The 21,536-nt window shown below is 44.4% G+C and overlaps 1 protein-coding gene across 2 annotated transcripts in view; it reads right to left on the bottom strand.

Moving 5' to 3' along the window:
- The window catches only part of LOC121269880 (cell migration inducing hyaluronidase 1), a 254,333-nt gene that overhangs the window by 98,311 nt on the left and 134,486 nt on the right, over positions 1-21,536 (bottom strand). The window contains exons 2-8 of one of the 2 annotated variants that reach the window (XM_041174945.1): positions 21,039-21,203; positions 17,801-17,938; positions 10,777-10,918; positions 10,078-10,314; positions 9,470-9,649; positions 7,252-7,322; positions 4,557-4,652 (exon numbers count right to left, since the gene is read on the bottom strand). In XM_041174945.1, the coding sequence (XP_041030879.1) occupies positions 4,557-4,652; positions 7,252-7,322; positions 9,470-9,649; positions 10,078-10,314; positions 10,777-10,918; positions 17,801-17,938; positions 21,039-21,189 (1,015 nt within the window). In that variant the 5' untranslated portion in view covers positions 21,190-21,203. The remainder of the gene's footprint in view (positions 1-4,556; positions 4,653-7,251; positions 7,323-9,469; positions 9,650-10,077; positions 10,315-10,776; positions 10,919-17,800; positions 17,939-21,038; positions 21,204-21,536) is intronic. The other variant, XM_041174946.1, reaches the window with a different exon arrangement.

The following is a 21,536-nucleotide window of genomic DNA, read 5'->3' as shown; positions in this document are numbered from 1 at the left end:
GAGGAGTTTCTGAGAAAAATGTGTCCGTGGGACATGTTCTTGCCTCTTTGTCGAAGCGGGTCAACACCAGCAGGAGTACCCAGCTGGCAGCAGCAGATAGCCAGCTGGCATGATTAACTGTGAGGTGGTTGAGGGCTCCACCAGGATGGGCCCTCAACTGAGGGCCAACTTTGGCAGGGGCCTGGAGGTAGCCTACCAGCAGGTGGCCTGGAGAGCCCATGAGGCCTCCTGTTTTAATCCACCCACCATCCCAACCCCCCTCCACCACCAGAGACACGGCCATCAGCTGCTGTCCAGGAGGGTTTTTTTTATTCATTCATGGGATGTGGGCTTCGCTGGCAAGGCCAGCATTTATTGCCCATCCCTAATTGCCCTTGAGAAGGTGGTGGTGAGCTGTCTTCATGTGGTGCTCACAGTGTTGTTAGGAGGGAGTTCCAGGATTTTGACCCACGACATTAAAGGAACGGCCGATATATTTTCAAGTCAGGATGGTGGGTGGCTTGGAGCGGAACTTGCAGGTGGTGGTGTTCCCATCTATCTGCTACCCTTGTCCTTCTAGATGGTAGTGGTCATGGGTTCGGAAGGTGCTGTCTAAGGAGCCTTGGTGAATTCCTACAGTGCACCTTGTAGGTGGTACACACTGCTGCTACTGTGCATCGATGGTGGAGGGAGTGAATGTTTGCGGATGTGGTGCCAATCAAGTGGGCTGCTTTGCCCTGGATGGTGTTGAGCTTCTTGAGTGTTGTGGGAGCTGCACTCATCCAGGCAAGTGGAGAGTATTCCATCACACTCCTGACTTGTGCCTTGTAGATGGTGGACAGGCTTTGGGGAGTTAGGAGGTGAGTTACTCGTTGCAGGATTCCTAGCCTCTGACCCACTCTTGTAGCCACAGTATTTATATGGCCACTCCAGTTCAATTTCTGGTCAATGGTAACCCCCAGGATATTAATAGTGGGGGATTCAGTGATGATAATGCCATTGAATGTCAAGGTGCGATGGTTAGATTCTCTCTTGTTGGAGATGGTCATTGTCTGGCACTTGTGTGGAGTGAGTGTTACTTGCCACTTGTCAGCCCAAGCCTGGATCTTGTCCAGGTCTTGCTGCATTTGGACATGGACTGCTTCAGTATCTGGGGAGTCACGAATGGTACTGAACATTGTGCAATCATCAGCGAACATCCCCATTTTGTGACCTTAGGATAGAAGGAAGGTTATTGATGAAGCAGCTGAAGATATTTGGGCCGAGGACACTACCCTGAGGAACTCCTGCAGTGATGTCCTGGAGCTAAGGTAACTGACCTCCAACAACCACAACCATCTTCCTTTGTGCTAGGTATGACTCCAACCAGCAGAGAGATTTTATCCCCTAATTTCCATTGACTCCAGTTTTGCTAGGGCTCCTTGATGTCACACTCAGTCAATTGTGGCCTTGATGTCAAGGGCAGTCACTCTTACATCACCTCAGGAGTTCAGCTCTTTTGTCAGTGTTTAAACCAAGATTGTAATGAGGTCAGGAGCTGAGTGGCCCTGGTGGAATCCAAAACGACTGTCAGTGAGCAGGTTATTGCTAAGCAAGTGCTGCTTGATAATGCTGTTGATGCATTCCATCACTTTACTGATGATGGAGATTAGACGGATGGGGCAGTAATTGGCCGGGTTGGATCTGTCCAGCTCTTTGTGTACAGGACATACCTGGGCAATTTTCCACATTGCCAGGTATAGATGCCAGTGTTGTAGCTGTACTGGAACAGCTTGCCTAGGGTGTGGCAAGTTCTGGAGCACAAGTCTTCAGTACTATTGCTGAAATATTGTCAGGGCCCATAGCCTTTGCAATACCTTCTGCGATTTCTTGATATCACGTGGAATGAATTGAATTGAAGACTGCAATCTGTGATGCTGGGGACCTTCAGAGGAGGCAGAGATGGGTCATCCACTCAGCACTTCTGGCTGAAGATCGTTGTGAATTCTTCAGCCTTATCTTTTGCACTGATGTGCTGGGCACACCCATCATTGAGGATGGGGATATTTGTGGAGCCTCCTCCTCTAGTGAGTTGTTTAATTGTCCGCCACCATTCACAGCTAGATGTAGCAGAACTGCAGAGCTTAGATCTGATATGTTGGTTGTGGGATTGCTTAGCTACGTCTATCACTTGCTGCTTATGCTGTTTGGCATGCAAGTGGTCCTGTGTTATAGCTTCACCAGGTTGACACCTCATTTTTAGGTATGTCTGGTGCTGCTCCTCTCAAGGCCTACTGCACACTTCATTGAACCAGGGTTGATCCCCTGGCTTGGTGGTAATGGTAGAGTGGGGGATATGCCAGGCCATGAGGTTACAGATTGTGTTTGAGTACAATTCTGCTGCTGCTGATGGCCCACAGTGCCTCATGGATGCCCAGTCTTGAGTTGCTAGATCTGTTCAAAATCTATTCCATTTAGCACGGTGGTAGTGCCACACAACACGATGGAGGGTGTTAACTTGGACCTTCTCAAAAACTGAAGATACAGTCTGTGGTTCACAACTAACATACTTGCCTCTGAGTCAGAAAGATTTATGAGCTTTTCAAAGACTTCCAAATGTTTTTATAGTGCTGGTGAGTTTTGTTTAAGTGGATGCTGGGTGAACAGATTGGGGGCAGGGGTGCGGTATGGAGGGGTATACGGTGGTATGGGCACTTGGAAATAGTAATGGGGGTATGGGATGGTATGAGGGGTGAGGGAGTTACGGGAGAGCTGGGAAGTGCTGTAGAGGGATGGGGCTGAGGGGGTTTAGATGGGGTGAGGGTTGGGGGGTGCTCACACTCATTTCCATAAAGGGCCAATGTCTCAGCAAATGGAGGCGAGCCTTTAACCTAGCTATGTTGTCATCGGCCTGACTCCGTCTCTGGCAGTCGGCCCAACTCCAGGCTGTCCCTGCTGCCCCACAATCAAATTAGCCACTGGCAGGTAGGAGGCAGGATCGTGGTGTCAATAAATCTTCTGACTTCCGATTCATGCCTCAAAGCTGAAAATCTGGCCCTGCAGTGTACACTTTTGCAGTGTAGGAAACTTGTGCACCTTAAAATCCCACAAACAGTCGTTTGGTAGTACAGAACTTGAGTACTGCTGAAAAAAGACATGCTGTCAAAACTTTGTGTCTTGCACTCATCAGGACAGACTTGCAAGAATACCAAATCTCAAAGGGAGCAACAAGTTACACTGCATGAGAAAAGGGTGCTGATTGGTTGGCAGGTGGACTGTTTGAGGTGTTACCATGGAGAATGCACCAGGGAACAGTTATCCCCCAATCAGAGTCGACCTGTCTTTTTAAAATGTAAACAAAAGTTTCGGGGTTAACTGCTCTCCGGTGCATTATCCATGGTAACATCTCAACTAGAGTCCATTTGCCAACCATTCAGCACCCTTTTCTCATGCAGTATAAATTGTTATTTCCTTTGATATTTGGTATTCTTGCAAATCTGTTCTGATGAGTGCAGGATGAAAAGCTTTGGCATCACGTCTTTAATTCAACAATACTCAATTTCTGTTTGGCCAAATGATTGTTTGTGGGATTTTAAGGTGCACAAGTTTGCCTCCAAGTTTCCGACACGAAAAAGTGACTACCTTTCAAAAACAGTTCTTAGGCAACCTCAGGACATCCCAAAGTACTTCACAACCAATGAAGTAGTTTTGAAGTATAGTTATTCTTTATTCTAGTGAAATGTAGCAGCCAATTTGTTCATGGTAAGCGCTCGCAGACAATAATGGGTTAAACGTCAGATAATTTGATAATTGGTCACTAAATGTTGGTTGTGACACCAGGAGAGCTGCAGTGTTCCTCTTCAAACAGAATCTTGGGATCTTTTGCATCAACACGAAAGATTTCTTTAATGCCTCATTTGAAAGATACTACCTTCAACAGTGCAGCACTCCCTCAGTACTGAAGTGAAATATCAGCCTAAGTGACGTATTTAAAGGGGACTTGAACTAACTTACAAACTTCTGATTCAGAATTCAGATTGCTACCCACTGAGCCATGGCTGAGATCTATGGCTGCTGTGTGTTCTTGTCTTTTGGGTCTCTGATGTTGATAATAATCACACGAAGCTTGGGAAGTTCAGAACTATGTATCTTTAACTTGCTACGCTGCTGTTTACGATAGAAGGATCGGTTTGGACTGGTTCTGTTACACATCACATCAGTCTCCAGTGCAGCCATGAAAAGTGTCCTCCTGAGACACTTACACATTAGTTCGTAGTTAATTAACTCCTAGCTCTTTACAGATATTTACAAACAATAAATAACAAGTGTATCCTGGAACATCATGTCCTGCCGCACTATACTGCCACTGTTCATGGGCTTCACTACAGTGGATAGAACGCTACCATGCAAATAGAAGTGCTGGTTTTTTAAATTTTACAGATTCAGCCTTCAGTTTGACTCAGAAATCCAGTCTCATTTGACTATTTGTCAGCTCAAACGTGATATCTGGATCACGCTCTAATTAGCAAGGGCTTTGGAATATGAAGATTTTTTTAGAAATATAAAATAAGGCAACATTGACATTATCTTGTTCTTACCTTGCACCCACTCACTTGTTGAACCAACAGTAAAGTGATTCCCGTCAGAGGAGTGGAAAAGTTTAAACACTTTCGCAGCAGCAGATCCTCTTGCTCCTGTGAGATTACCAACAAATTGATTCAGTTCAAAACCTTGTGTTTAGCTCTTAAATGTAAAATAAGATTTTCCATTGCCAGTTATTCCGATAAAAGCTTCAATGACAACTATATTTCTCCAAGAAATTACTTTATGAAATATTCCTCAGCAAGCAGTCCTGAATATCCATGGAGATTCTCCCAAACTCCCACCATAAATTTTCCATTTAGGTTGTTTCTCTAAGGGTTGTGCCAACCTTGTGCCCAGTTCGAACAGGTCAAAGGGTACTTTTTCCAACTGCACCTGCTATGGTGGAGTCTCACCACCAGGGGGCTCCCTCAGCCAAACATATAGTTTAATGAATAGAAAATGAAGCGCTATTTACATAGAGTTACATCGGATCTACAGCACAGCCCAAATCGAGAAAAGAGCCCCAGCCTTTTCAGCCTCTCTTCGTCAGTATCTCCTCTCAGTTCTGGTTTTATCCTTGTTAAATCTTTTTTGCACCTTCTCAATGCCTACATATCCTTTTCATAACATGGGGCATCTCTTTGTCAGTGAACATCGACCACTCGGTCTCAATGGTCTAGACTGGTGGTTATGGTCAAGCGGGCCTCCTCCTACCCTTCTTCATCTTGCCCTATCAGCATAACCTATAATTCCTTTCTCCCTCATGTACTGTATGGCTATCCCTTAAATGCATCTATGCTATTCACCTCGACTACTCCTTGTAATCCAGAGTTCCGCACTCTAACCACTGTCTGGGTAAAGAAGACCCTCTTGAATTCCCTACTGGGTTTATTAGTGACTATTTTATAATTATGGATCCTTGATCTGTTGTCCCTCACAACTGGAAACATCTTTTCTACATCTACCCTATCAAACCTTTTCATTATCTTAAAGACCTTAATGAGGTTACACTTTAGCTGCCTTTTCTCCAGAGGGAAAAAGTCCCAATTTGTTTAGCCTTTAAGGTAAGTATTTCATAGGGACTAATGGCAACATCACAACATCATTGAGCTCATAATCCAGAGGCCTGGACTAATGGCCTGAGGGGCATAGGTTCTAATCCCACCATAGCAGCTGGTGGAATTTAAATTCAATGAATAAATCTGGAATTGAAAGCTAATCTCAGTAATGGTGACCATGAATCAATCATCAATTGATGTAAAAACCCATCTGGTTCACTTATGTCCCTTAAACTTCATCTAAACTTGCCTGGTCTGGCCTACATGTGACTCAGGCTTGTCCAGCCGGTGGCCCATGGGCTGGATTGTAGCCCCTGAAGCCATTTTTCAAAATGTTGGTTAGACAGATAAGTAGAGTGTAAGATTCTGCTCCTCCAAATACAGGCTGTTCCTCTCCTGCGTTTGCTGCTGATAGACTCACCAGTGATGTGGGAGAGAAACAATCTGTGATTGGAGGTGCAGCAAACACCAGCGGCGGTGAGTTTGCTGGGGAGAAAGGGGTTTTCTTTTGAGTAGAGGGGTGGGGGTGGTGGTGAACCACAGTATCAGGGGCCTGAGTGATGGGAGGATGAGGATGCCGGGGGATGTGGGCGGTGGTTGCGGGGAACCTGGCTGTCGGGAGCCCCGGGGAAGAGAGGCTGGCTGCGAGGCCTGGGAGTGAGACGTCGCGGAAGCCAGGGTCAGAAGAGGGGGATGGGGAAGAGGTTGGCTGGCCTGTGTAAGAGATTGTGTGTGTGTGTGTTGGTGCGTGAGGGAGTGAGAGAGTAAGGAACTGAACGTGAGTGGGTGAGGGTGGGTGAGTGAGTGAGCCTGACACACACACACACACACACACTCTGATCATTTTTATTGATTACTCTTTTTTTAAACTTAACAATTCATTGCAAGGACATTGCTTTAGTTTTGCTACTTTTCTTAATACCTCAACGTTTTTCTTGAAATTCAGTTCATTGTTGGGCCAAATCTTATCTTTCTGAAATTTGTTCATTGGCCCCTTGAGTGAGAGAAAAATGGAAATGTGCCACCCCACCACCCCCCCCAACCCACCCCCTCCACCACCTCCTCCTCCCCCCCCAACCCAACACGTGCAATAAGATTGGACAAGCCTGTTCTAGACCCACAGCAAAGTGGCTGATTCTTAACTGCCCTCCGAAATGGCTCTGGCAAGCCACTCATTTCAAGGGCAATTAGTGTTGGACAACAAATGCTGGCCAGGCCAGTGACACCCACATCCCATGGAGTCCGGCATTATCTTTACGAATTCTTAATGCACCTTTTCCATATATAGCCTCCATATCCTTTTTATAATTTGGAGACCCGAACTATTTATAATATTCCAAGTCTGGTCTTATCAAGATTCTCTACAAGTTTGAATTTTCTGACATTCCCCACCCACTGGGAGAAAGCAATGGGAAAATATAACCTTAGGGCAGAATTTTACCACACCGTCACATAGGGGCAGCGTTGTAAAATGTGTTGAGTCGTTCAAAAGACCATTGACAATGGCGGGACCATAAAATGCCGCCGGTGTAAAATTCCATCCTTAGCTTTTTTGTCAATCAAACACAAAACTTGCAAGTTTATAAAATCTCATCTTTTATCATTTTAAAGTTGATCATAATAAGTTTGTAGAACATTTCTCATTGTTTACCTTGATAAATAACATGATCTTCAGCAGAGAATTCAGGCGAACCTTTTACAGTGATAAAACTCCAAGGATGCCTTTGAATTTAAAAAGAAAGACTTGCATTTATATGGCACCTTATGTGATCACAGGATGTCCCAAAGTACTTTACAGCCAGTGAAGTACTTTTGAGGTGTAGCTACTGTAGGAAATGTGGCAGCCAATTTTCACAAAACAAGCTCCCACAGACCGAAACATGATAATGCCCAGATGATCTGTTTTTTGTGATACTGATTAAGGGATTAGTATGCCAGGAATAACCCTTCTGTTCATCTTCAGAATAGTGTCACAGGATCTTTTAATTCCACCTGAGAGAGCAAACAGGGCCTCAGTTTAATATCTCATCTGAAAGACAGTGTGGCACTCTCTCTGTACTGCACTGGAGAGTTAACCTAGACTATGTGCTCAAGTGTCCGCAGTGGAACCTTCCGATTCAGAGGTGAGTGTGCCACCAACTGAGCTGCAGCTGAAACTTGAATTGAAAGAGCTTGTTTTTAAGGCAGACTTTAAATGGGCTCAGTCAAAATGTTGCTTAAGACTACTAGATCAAAATAAACATTTGTAAGCATTGGAAACCCATCCTCTCAAATAGGCTTTCAAAATTTTAAAAATAAAATATACAGAAGACAACCAAATATTAACCTGGATTTTTATTCCAGTTCTGAAACATCTGACTCCAGAAGAAACTTAAACAACAACAAAATGTAATGCTGCCCAATTAGTGAAAAGGTCTTTGGAAAGGGCAAGCTCTCTCTTACAGTTCTGTTTCCAGTCTGGTGCATCTCATCTCTGACTACTCCATTGAATGGGAGCTATTGGATTATGTTGATTAAATTATTAAACCTTACCGATCATGACCCTGTGTCACATCGCCTAACATCAATAGATCAGGTTAATTCTCTGATGATGTGACCATACAGAACTTGCTGTCCACTTGCATTGTGTCTTTGCATTGGTGAAAGCAGGCAATCTGAAGTGACGCTGTATGCTACGCTCCACACGGCACACTGAGCAAGTGCCATTAATGCTGACACAGAGACGCAGGCACTGGCATTACACATCACACACTACCCTGCACAATCACATGCAGTTCCACGTGCAGCATAAAGGAATGGCAGGGACACTAAGCACTATTCCTCAGTTTTCACAGAGATTTGGATATTGGGATGAGAAGCTGAACAGAAATGGGTGTAGACACGTTAAGAGGACTACTTGTTCAAAGAGAAACAAAGCTAGAGAAGTTACTCAAATTTAAAGTAGGCAGATTGCTAACATTTGAGACGTCCATAAGTGATCTGGATTTGGAAGGATATGATTCACAGATGATACAAAACTAGGTGGAACATAAGAAATAGGTGTCTGACGGAGAAGCCAGGGAATTCAAAAGTACTGCACAATATTTGCAAGTGGTCAGAATAATAGAGAATAAAATTTAATACAGGTAGCTGTAAAAAAAAAACTGAGGCTATTAGTTACTCTGATGAGGCAAACTGAGTTTCCAGTGAAGGGTGAGCTGGATGGGCTAAATGCCCTCAGGCTGAGATAGACTTTTAAAAAATGTATTCTTTCACGGGATGTGGGCTTCGCTGGCTAGGTCAGCATTTATTGCCCATCCCTAATTGCCCTTGAGAAGGTGGTGGTGCGCTGTCTTCTTGAATTGCTGCAGTCCATGTGGTGTAAGTACACCCACAGTGCTGTTAGGGAGGGAGTTCCAGGATTTTGATCCAGCAACACTGAAGGAACGGTGTTATAGTTCCAAGTCAGAAATTATTCCAGCAACCATATTAAATGCCACTCCAAAGACTGGCCTATAAAGCAAGAGAAGTCAAACTTTTATGGGAGGAAAAAGTACTAAATGAGATTGGATTGACTCCAATAAATAAACTCTATTTTTAATCCACTGCCTATTAATGTTTGCTGTTGAGGACTTCCTGCCAGCTTTCAACTATAATTATGGTAGGATTAAGATTATGAGCACTTGGAAAATTTGGGTAGTTGGTGGCCTATAGTGTGGATTTGGAGCACTGATTGAGAAGTACACTAAGCCAGAACGCCCTGCTTGGCAGCAATGAAGAGGTGAACTGTCAACTGTGATCATATCAAGGAATTAAAGTTCACCAAGTAGTAAATTTAATTTTATGATTCAGACATTTTTTTTTAAAGTTTATATTTTTAAAATTTTTACCTGAATCCAAGGTGTCTGAAATACTTGCTCCCCAGCTTGGACAGTGCAGTCTTGGCAAAGTCATCCAGCTTGCCTGATCCCTCATCGTTCACAGCCACCGAAATTATCATGCCTTTTTTCACTCCATCCAAGTACTCAGCAAGACGTTTACTTTCATCTCTGCTTTTATAGGTATCAAATCTGTGATTTTTTTAAACAAACGAGGTACTTAATTGTATATATGGGTATTAAAGTCATCAAACATCTTGAGAGCAGCTAGGAACAGCACATTCAAAACTCAAACCCAACAAGTCCATCAGTGTAATGAGTACAAACATGCCAAACAGATGTAAATCAAGGCCGTGCATTATGGGAAATGACTCTAGATTCTATGTGTGTAACAGGTTTTATTCACAGTGCTTTAAATGTTTACTCCATGCTTCTGCCCTGGCTTCCAGCTCTTCTACAATTTGTTTACTTCTCTCTAAGTCCACACCCAGACTTAACCAATCAATCACAGTGAGCATCAATAGTAAATAAACTCACATAATCAAACGCAGGACAATTGAACACCACAGGTGAGATGGACAATCTGGGCTAAAAAGGCCAACAGGCTAGCCTAAACTCACCTGTCTGAATGGACTACCTCTCCAATCCGGTTAATGACATGGACTATGATGCCTCGGTGGCCCCAACTTCTTTCAAAGTAGTAACCGCCCTCACTCATCCCACCAGGGTGGAGGGTCTTGTTCAGGAATGTCCAGGACAGTTTGTCAGCACCGTGAATTTCAAGTGTCCCTCCTCTACTCACTCCGATGTACTTCAACCCAAAATAGCTGTGAAGTCTTTCCGTTTCTTCATCAGATCTTCAAATAAGACAATACAGAAGTGAAGCTTGTAGCTGCATAGCACTTCATCCAAAAAAAAGAGATATTTTACTTTTCATAAACTATATGGGAGAAATATTATGAATCTGTGTTCCAGGCACAGGAAGTAATTTTAAATTTGATAATATAAAATGGGAGGTCATTTATTCAACTGCTTCTTACCCACCTCTCCCCATTTTGATCCCCATTGAAGTCAATACAAGTTAAAGTTGGGAGTGAAGGATGGATGTCTCAATATTGTCCATTTTACACATTCACAGAGGCTTCTGAGCTGGGATTGTGTCTTTGGGATTCTGGTACAGAAGTCAACGCACCCAACATGGTTCCATGGACTGAAAATTGTGCAGTGTACTGATCTCTGTGCCCAAATTCTTGTTATGTGCCCCTGACTAGTGAAGATCCACATCGCTGACCTGCGAAACCTATTCATATTCTATTTACCTTCCATATAAAATGATGGTGAAATCTTTCTGAAATGGGCAGTCCTCACTGCCAATATGCAACTCCCCGCCATCTTCAATAAGGATACTTCGGGTACGAAGGACAATAGGCTCCTCATTAGCGTCTGAAATGACCAGTTTGCCTATAGCAGAAGATAATGAACAAGTGTATATCTGACCAATGGTATGGATCTTATGGGAATCATAGAATGTTACAGCACATTAAAGACATTCGGCCCTTCATTCACATGTTTGCTGTGTGACTGAGCAAGCCAATCAGCCCAACTCCACTTATCCTTTCAAATCGTTTTCTAAACTCCGGTTTCAGGAGGCTGCAGGACTCCATTGATATAAAACTCGACTTAATTAAAAGCAAAATACTGCAGATGCTGGAAATCTGAAATAAAAACGGAAAATGCTGGAAAAACTCAGCAGGTCTGACAGCATCTGTGAAGAGAAAAAAAAACAGAGTTAACGTTTCAAGTTCAGAGCTGAAGAAGGGTCATACGGACTCGAAACGTTAACTCTGTTTCTCTCTCCACAGCTGCTCTCAGACCTGCTGAGGTTTTCCAGCATTTTCGTTTTTATCTCGACTTAATTAGGATGGTTTTCACATATTAAATTATTAAGGATATTCATTGTTACTGTGTGAAGATGGACTGGTGCTTTTTCTGATTTTACCGTTTTATCCAAAATGACACAATATTTTAGAAAATACAAGCTGTAAAATCCAGTTTTCTGGATGTATGGGTGCCTGTTTACCTCCGGAATGACATTGTCACCAGATCCCACATTTCCCGTACGGGTCAGTGTGTAAAGCTAATTCGACATCAGCACTACCATTTCAGAGCTCAACAGTCCAACTAACACCATCTCTTAACCTCAGACAGCTGAACATGTGTCAGCAGCAGGAAGGAGGAAGGGCACAGCCTCTCCCACAGCTACACCAGCAATAGTTAAAGGAATCATCAACAACGTTCAGCTTAGCTGCTCTCCTGGCAGTTCTTACTGTGGTTGTCAAATTGTTTGGTAGTTTTCAGAGTAGTATTATGCTGCTAAAGTATACATGGAGCAGTGTTTGACTTTGTCCTGACCACTTGCTCCCAGGCAGGTGTAATAGTCCCGAGCATCTTCCTTGTGCTACAGCATGCCAGGGAGAATGAACAGAGGTGACAAAGAGCAGGACAGGCTGCTCAACCAGGTAGAGAGAGAAAGGGGAGAAGGGCTTTCAGCTGTAGGACATGTGTGTCCAGGTTGCTCAGGGAGAAATTCTCCTACCTTGGCCTCAAGGGGGTACAATGCTTCCGACGTCTCTGCTTCAATAGGTTCATCCTCACTGAAATCTGCCACCTGCTGTCTCAGGGCAGGGTGGGGATGGCACTGCCAATGGCCGAGACCATGGCCATGAACCTTTAGTTAGGCTCTTTCCAGACTGGAGCAGGTGATATTTGCAACATGCCCCAGTTTGTTGTCCTCTGTTGCATAAGAGCGGTTTCTGAGGTTCGGTATTCCATGAAAATTAAAGGAATTTCATTCTCTTCGACTAGAGAGAAGCAAACAGAGCAAGCCCGTGGATATCAGCCTTCCCCGTGGTACAGTTCCCAAGCACTGCGGGAATATTGCTTTGTAGGCATCGCATGTCAATTCGGAGATGACCACAACCACACACGTCCAGATTCCTGGTGGGCTGCTGCAAGTGGCACTACCTGACTATCATGAGGACACAGCTCTTGCCGCCAACTGTATGGTGAACAGCTGAGGAGGAAGAAGATGAGGAGGGGGGTAGGGAGGAGGCAATCAACTCAGCCACGTTCTGTCAGGGTTGTCCATGATGATCTCATCCAAGGGCAGTGCCAGTAAACACAACCCCAATTCCCCATTCACCAACAGCCCCACATTTTAACCCTTCCGTTTCAGACTGTGATGGCAACAGCTTGGCCACAATGCAAAAACAAAAGCCACCACAAAACAAACATTCCAAAGGAAATTTATAAATCAGAACATGTCATATTGCAAACAGACATCAACCAATCAGCCTTGTGCTGCCTGTTTTCCTATCCCAGCATTCCTTCACAGTGCTACCCCAGTGGCTACAGCATGGCAGGTAGAAGACTGCTGACTATCACTGGGGGACACTGCAGATGGCCTTGTGGATGCCATCAAGCAGCTCTGGCCTCGCTATGGACTTCACTATCTTGACAGAGGTCTGGGCTGGCTGGCTGACAAGTAACAGCAAGTGTATTGGAGAAGCAGCGGTGATGAGAGAATTAATTTATCTTTACTTATTCTTTCACAGGACGTGGGTGCTAGTGGCTGGTCCAGCATTTATTACCTGTCCCTAATTTCCCCGAGAAGGTGGTGGTGAGCTGTCTTCTTGAACCGCTGCAGTCCGTGTGGTGTAGGTACACCCACAGTGCTGTTAGGGAGGGAGTTCCAGGATTTTGACCCAGCGACAGTGAAGGAACGGCGATATATTTCCAAGTCAGGATGGTGAGTGGCCTGGAGAGGAGCTTGCAGGTGGTGGTGCTCCCATGTATCTGCTGCCTTTGTCCTTCTGAGTGGCAGAGGTTGTGGGTTTGGAAGGTGTTGTCAAAAGAGCCTTGGTGAGTTGCTGCAGTTCATCCTGTAGATGATACAGACTGCTGCAACTGTGCATTAGTGGTGAAAGCAGTGAATGTTTATTGTGACGGATGGGGTGCCAGGTGAGCTGCTTTGTCCTTGATGGTGTCAAGTTTCTACCCGGGTGTTGTTGGAGCTGCACTCATCCAGGGAAGTGGAGAGTATTCCATCATACTCCTGACTTGTGCCTTGTAGATGGTGGACAGGCTTTGGGGAGTCAGGAGGTGAGTTACTCGCTTCAGAATTCCTAGCCTCTAACCTGCTCTTGTAGCCACAGTATTTATACGGCTAGTCAAGTTCAGTTTCTGGTCAATGGTAACCCCCAGGATGTTGATAGTGAGGAATTTAGCGATGGTTATGCCATTGAATGTCAAGGGGTGATGGTCAGATTCTCTCTTGTTGGAGATGATCATTGCCAGGCACTTGTGTGGCGTGAATATTACTTGCCACTTGTCAGCCCAAGCCTGTATATTGTCCAGGCCTTGCTGCATTTGGACATAGACTGCTTCAGTATCTGAGGAGTCGAGAATGGTGCTGAACATTGTGCAATCATCAGTGAACATCCCCATTTCTGACCTTATTATGGACGGGTCATTAATGAAGCAGCTGAAGATGGTTGGGCCTAGGACACTACCCTGAGGAACTCCTGCAGTGATGTCCTGGAGCTGAGATGATTGACCTCCAATGACCACAACCATCTTCCTTTATGACTCACAGTGGAGAGTTTTCCCCCTGATTCCCATTGACTTCAGTTTGCCAGGGCTCCTTGATACCACATTTGGTTAAATGCTGCCTTGATGTTAAGGGCAGTTATTCTCATCTCACTTCTTGAGTTCAGCTCTTTTGTCCATATTTGGACCAAGGCTATAATGAGGTCAGGAGCTGAGTGGCCCTGGTAGAACCCAAACTGAGCAAATGGATGAATGCTGTCATTCAAAGAGAGGAGAGCGGGTTTATGTTCCACAGACCCCTCCCTGTTCCCAAGGCTGGTATCTCAGTAATCCTAGTGATCTATTGGAGGACAGATTGCTGGACTTGTGAGGCCTTGCATGTCTCTTTGAACACTGGAATCTAGGGCCATGTTGGCAGAAGTCTGAGTTTCCACAGCTTGTGAATCAGAAGGGATTGTGGAATGAGGCAAAAGTTAGCATGTGGGAAGGAGGATTAAGCATGAGGATATCATCATCTTCAATGGTTTCAAATCACCAAATGCCTCACAGTCATGGCCACTCCAATGATGATGACACTCTCTCCTTCTTTGGGAGAAGGACATGCAGCTGTGTCAATCTGCCATTGGTTAGGGGCTGCTGCCTCTAGTTATGTGCCACCTTCTCCTACAAGAGAACAGGAGGTAGGTTAGTGAATGTGATGCATTCCTGGGATCGCAGGTTGTCATATGAGGAGGGATTAGGTCGACTAGGCCTGTATTCACTGGAAGCTAGAGGAATGAGAGGGGATTTCACTGAAATGTATAAAATTCTGACAGGGATGGACACATTGGATGCAGGGGTGTTTCCTCTGGCTAGGGGGGGGTCTAGAACAAGGGGTCACAGTCTCAGGATACTGGGTCGGCCATTTAGGACTGAGATGAGGAGAAACTTCTTCACTCAGAAGGTGGTGAACCTGTGGAATTCTCTACCACAGAGGCTGTGGAGGCCAAGTTACTAAATATATTTAAGAATCAAATAGGGAGATTTCTAGACTCTAAAGGCATCAAGGGGTATGGGGAGAGACCAGGAGTATGGTATTGAGATAGAGGATCAGCCACGATCATATTGAATGATGGAGCAGGCTCAAAGGGCCGAATTACCTACTCCTGCTCCTATTTTCTATGATTCTATGTTTCAAAGTTTGTGTGACATGGCTGTCATGGTTGAATAGCTGGCAATGTGGGTGTGAGGTGCATGAGGATGAGGTGAATTTATGAATGTTAGGTATGAGTTGTTATTTATAGAGATTGTTGGTAACAACAATTTATGTTTATATAGTGCCTTTGACTTAAGCAAATGTCCTTAAGAAAGTCATTAACTGGAGCAAAATAAAACAAAATAGACCCAATCCACATAAGTAGATATTAGGTCAGGTGATCAAAAACTTGGTCAAAGAGGTAGGTTTTAAGTATCGTCTTAAGGAAGAAAGAGAGGTGGAGAGGTGCAGGGAGGGAAATTCCAGATCTTAGGCAGAGACAACTGAAGGCATGGTCACTAACGGTGTATTAATTAAAATAAGGGGCGAGACCAGAGTTAGAGGAGTGCAGATATCCTGGGGGCTTGTGGGGTTGGAAGAAATTAGAGAGATAGAGAGGGATGAGGCCATGGAAAGACTGAGAAACAAAGATGAGAATTTTAAAATTAAGATGTTCCTTAACCAGGAACTAATGTAGGTTCACAAGCACAGGAATGATAGGGCAACAGGACTGAGTGTGAGTTAAGACATGGATAGCAGAGTTTTGGATGACAAGTTTACAGAGGGTAGAATGTGGGAGACCAGCCAGGAGTGCATTGGAATAGTCAAACTGGAAATGACAAAGACATGAATGAGGGTAATAAAAACAGAAAATGCTGGAAAAACTGAGCAGGTCTGGCAGCATCTGTGGAGAGGGAAACAGAGTTAATATTTCGAGTCCGTATGACTCTTCTTCAGAGCTATGTTTCTCAAGCATTTTCTGTTTTTACTTCAAGTTTCCAGCAACCGCAGTATTTTGTTTTTATATTACATGAATGAGGGTTTCAGCAGCAGATGAGCTGAGGCAGGTGTCAAGTCAGGTAATGTTCTGAGGTGAAAATAGACGACCTTAGCAATGGTGTGAATACCTGGTTGGAAGCTTACCTTAGGATCAGCTATGACACCCAAGGTTTTGAACGGTCTGGTTTAGTCTCAGGCTATTTCCAGGGAAAGGAATAGAGTTGGGGCCAGGGAGCAGAGTTTGGAGCAGGGACCAAACACAATGGCTTTAGCCTTCCTAACACTTCATGGAGGAAATGTTGCCTCATTGAGTGCTAGATGTCGGATAAGCAGTCTGATAGTTTAGCAACAGTGGAGGAGGTGGTGGTGAGTTAGAACTGGTTACATTCAGTGTATGTGTGAGAACTAACACTAAACTAAAATTGGATGATGTCGCAAAGAGGAGCCAAATGTGGATAAGATGTAGAGGAGGGCCAAGGATAGATCATTAGGGGACATCAGAGGGAACAGTGCAGGAGCAGGAAGAGAAGCCATTGAAAATGATACTGTGACTACAAATAGATTGATAAGATTGGAACCAGGTAAGAGCAGTCCCACGCAGCTGGACAACAGTGGAGGGATATTGGAGGAGGATTGTGTGATCAACTGTGTCAAAGGCTGTCGCCAGGCTAAGAGGATGAGGAGGGAAAGGTTAGCTTCGTCACAGTCACATCAAGTGTTGTGGCCTTGATATTGTGGCAGGGGTGAAAATCTGACTGGAGGGACTCAAATATGGAGTGCCAGGAAAGGCAGGCATGGATTTGGGATGTGGCAACATGTTGAAGTACTCTGGAGAGGAAAGATTGGAGATGGGACAGAAGTTTGCAAGGACTGTGGGGCTAAGTGTTGGTTTTATGAGGAGAGGGGTGATGATTGCAGATTTAAAGGAGAGAGGAACAATACCTGAAAAAAGAACTGTTAACACCATTAGCCAACATCAGGACTAGGAGGTGAAGTTGGGTGGTCAGCAGTTTAGTGGGAATAGTGTCGAGGGAGCAGGAGCTGGGTCTCATGGACAAGATGAGCTCGGAGAGGACATGAGGCAAGATAGGAGAGAAACTAGAGAAAGGTGCGAGTTCAATAGATAAAGTTTGACCGGGCGGGCAAGTGGAAGGGAAGGAAGCAGCAGAGACAGCTGACAGACTGGTCTGAATTTTAGTAACGAAGAGCTCCATGTGTTCCTCGCACTTATTGTTGGAGGTGAGGACAGAGCTGATAGGGGTGAGGGGTTTAAGAAGATAGTTTGCTATAGGAAAAGAAATGGGGTTATCCTTGGACTCCAAGTTGATCCTGGTGAGTGAGGGGGTGGGTGGGATGTGGTGCATTAAGCAGGGTGTGAGGTGTATGGTGCAGCTGATGGGTTATGGCATTTGAAGATGAATTCACTGACCTTCGCCACTCATGAGGGTTTGCCTGCATCATAAATAACTGGTGCAAGTTTATTCCCATAACCATTTTTGGATCCTGCCCAATTTCATCATCATTAGAAATGTAAAAATAGCAGAACAAGTGCTTTAGTGAAGGAAAGAAATAATCTAATCCACATTTTTCATTGACTATAATTATGTGAATCTTATAAGGGCAACAATGCTTTTTTTATCTTCAGATTTATTACATATAAATATATATTAGAACAAAAATTAAATCCACAGCAAGCCTTTAAACAGTTCACTAAAATGTACCTCCATCAGAGATGTGAATGGAATGGACTGTGGCAGAAGAAGATAGCAGCAGTTTCCGATTGCGCCCAATGTTCACTCGATGTTCCTTATTGTGGCCAGGATTCCAGTGGAGGAGGTCTGGATCCTGGTCAGGACAAGCTGGTAACACAAAAGATATCACCGTCAATCCATAATCCATGATTCTCAATCCATAACCCATCACATTCAATCTATCACCTTGATCCGCGTTAAAGCACTACAGCTCGGATTTTCACTCCCAAACTGGGAAAGTAGAGTTGGGACAATTCCCAGCTTCATAAATCCAACCTGGGAGATATAACTGTCCAGAAGGTCAGATTTCTATTCCGTGGTAACGGGTTTCCCTGGGTGTCGGGCCGGGATGCCGGATGTGGAGGTGGGCTGGCTGGTAGGTCTGTCACAGGGTGCCAAAACTGTATTGAAGTTATATAAAAACACAGATAAACATAAAACAGCCCCCTCCCTCACAGCCTTCACCCCCCACCCACTCCCCATGTCCCATCCATGACAATCCATGCCACCTCATGCCCCTCCTACCTCCCATGGCCCCTCACACCCTCCACGCCAACCTATGCCCCTCTGCCCACCACCGAGGCCTTCAGAGCCCCAATGGCAACTTAGCACCAACAGATGTCAACCCATGCCCCCTACTCACCACCCTCTGCTCTTATACCTACCATGCCAACTCACCCAGTGTCCACCATGGGCAGACCTCAGGGTTTATTCTGAGATTAAATAAAGTTCCGAGTATTTATTGCAGCTTCATTTTTTAAAAATAGTCTCATTCATATAAAACCATTGACTACATTTACATTCCGCTAACTACATTATCCCTTATAATAACAAACATTTCATTCAATTGCATAATCCCTTATAAAAAAAACAAGCATTAGAATTCATAGGCCAACTGAGAGCCATTTTTATACAGCTTCAGGAGCTCTCAAATAGCAATCCCAGCAGCCTTTGCTGGCAAGCCTGAGACAGGGTGGGGCTTCCATGATTTTGAGTTAAAATTATACAAGATTGGAGATTTATTGAGACTGTGTTGGGAACCCCCGCTTGCCTGTGCTGAATGTTAAAAATCAGAGGGTTGAAATGGCAGTGGCCAGGAACAATGTGAGGATGTTAACCATCAACTCATCTTGTTCCTGTCAGGCGGGTAGAGTTAAAATCGCCTCTCTCTCTCTCTTTTTGTCTTCCTTGCTTTGTCCAAGAAGATTGTGTGGATTTGGGGGGGGGAGGTTTGGGTGTGTGGTGGGGTGTGCACAGATGCATACGCATGCATACCATTGAGGAAGGTAATCATGCGTTGATACCATGCTTACACTGTTCCTTTGCACAATTGAACTTTTACTCCTTGGAGATTATCCTAACATGAGTGAAGTAAGTAAATCTCAATGAGCAGTAGTTGGTTTGGACTAAATTTAATTTCTGCCTTGCACTCAAAATGTCCATTAGGCCTGTTTGAAGCATTGCAACATAGCTCTAATCCAAAGACTGATGATGATTTTAATGTTATTAATTTGTTTCTTATTTTAGCATTCAGGAACTGAGTGCATAATTGCTAATAGTGAATTAAAATTGGACAAGGGACCTGTGTATGAGGTGAAGTGGAATGGTAAACTGGTACCTAGGACAAAGAGGGCCTCCCCACTCCCCAGTGGCAAAACCTTTACACAATTTTCATGAACTTAAAAAATAATAGAATAGTTCCTTTCACAATTTTCCCGAGTTCAAATATGAGCCCAGTGTTTCAGACACAAACAAAGAACATTTCTACTTGTAAAACCTCTGATTTCATGGCTGTTAGGTCATTGCAAACAATTCCAGACAAGCACGTTCTCTCAGCGCTAATCCAAGAGCGAGAGGTTGCTGATGTGTGTAAGAAGTGGCTGGACGCTGGGAGTTAGTGGCAGCCGCTGGGTTGTCGATGTTCAGTGATATTCTGAGCATCCCTCCAAATGCGAAAGAAATTTAAAAAAAGCGAGTGAAAAGTGAAAGAAAGGGCCAATTTAATTTATTATACAGGCATTAATAAACTCTGAGTGAGCATTCCAAGCAAAGTCACAGCAAGGAAAACAGATATTCTACTCCAAGTCCTGTAGCTCATGAGCTACATAAAGAGGATGCACTTGGTTTCACATATGGTTAGACACTAATGTTTTTCACCTCTTGCACATGGAGTCCCAAATGATGGGATTACATCTCTTCCATGTGCTGGCCATAAAGTTGTTGTGTGAAATCAATTTGTACATTTTCAATCTAATTCCTAGTGGATAGTAACCTACAGGAGAACCATTGAATCAGAAAATTATTATCTGGCCCATCTGTGCCAGCTTTCTACTAGAGGAACTCAGCTAGTCCCAATCCTCTACCTTTTCCCCACAGTCCTTTCCTTCCTTTCAGTTAATTAACCAATCCCCATTTGAAAGCTGTGATTAAATCTACCTCCCCCACACTCTCAGGCTGCACAGTCCAGGCCAAGCCCACTCCCAACCTGTTCAGGCAGTCCGGTGCCGAAATTGGCAGCTTGTTCACGATTTTTAAAAAAATAATTAACGGGCAATTGACTTGTTAACAAGCCAATTGACCAGGGTATTATGTTGCCCATGCCATTATAGGGTTGGCATTGGTAGGTGGGCAAGAGTGGGAAAGCTGTTTTTTTTCACCCAACTGGTAAAAGGCCTGGAAGGAAAGGTGGGGGTGGGGTCTGTGCTCATTGGGGGCACCTCCCCCACCAAAGATTTTACCTGGCCTCCCATCTTTTGTCGCTTCCCACCTGGCCACCAAAACCAGCCCTTCCCCAACCCACCCCCCGCCACCCACCCCAGCCCCCTTCCACTCTAGGCTCCCCAATCCCTTTTTGTCCAATACCCCTGACTTATCTCTCTCTGTGGGATGCATGTTGTCTTCATCCCTAGGTCCAATTGCAGCCTCAGCAGTGCTCACTACTGAGTTATGATGCTGCTGGGACTGCTAGACCTGCCAGCCAATCAGCATCCTCTCCACCTGAGAGAACGATTAGGCCAATGGTGTAATGTCTCAGCCGAAGCATGCAGTCTCCGACACTGCAGCACTCTTTCAGTAGCGGACTGATGGATCAGCCAATGTAAATGGTCTACAGGATATGGTGGGGAGCTCTGAATCAAATTTATGAGGTCTGCATGGGCCACAAGTTAAGCAGCAGCGCTTATACTGACCATTCCAATTCTTCACATACCTGCAAATAACGCAGACAGATTTAGGGCTATGAGCCACCCAATATTGTAGAGTAAGTGTATCGTCATCATCATCTTAGTCTTTATGCTCTTCCTGGTTCCACAAGTTATGAAATGTCCAGTCACTAGTGGTTTCTGTTGTTGGCCGATCATTCACGTCCAAACTTCTGGATGAAAACAATTAAAAATAATGAGTTACAAAATTAGAAATCTGACTTTTAATGGGCTGTTCATATTGTTACATGGAGGAAGGTTGTATATGGAATTCCAATAAGTTTGGATAGATACTGATGTTTAGGAAAGCATTTAAAATTATGAGGCATCAGCTGAACGTGATTCTCAGAGCCCATCACAGAGAATGTGGGCCGGAAAATCCCGGCCTGTGTGTTGAACAGCAATGCACATTGTGAGTAACAGTACAGACACAAAATTAAATCTTCATCTCTAAACCAGAAGGCTTAAATTTTGAATCACATATGATGGACTGGGCAATCACACTC

The sequence above is a fragment of the Carcharodon carcharias genome, chromosome 26 (assembly GCF_017639515.1).
Source record: "Carcharodon carcharias isolate sCarCar2 chromosome 26, sCarCar2.pri, whole genome shotgun sequence".
NCBI classification, from domain to species: Eukaryota; Metazoa; Chordata; class Chondrichthyes; order Lamniformes; family Lamnidae; genus Carcharodon; species Carcharodon carcharias.
This window is presented reverse-complemented; position numbering and strand designations above follow the sequence as displayed.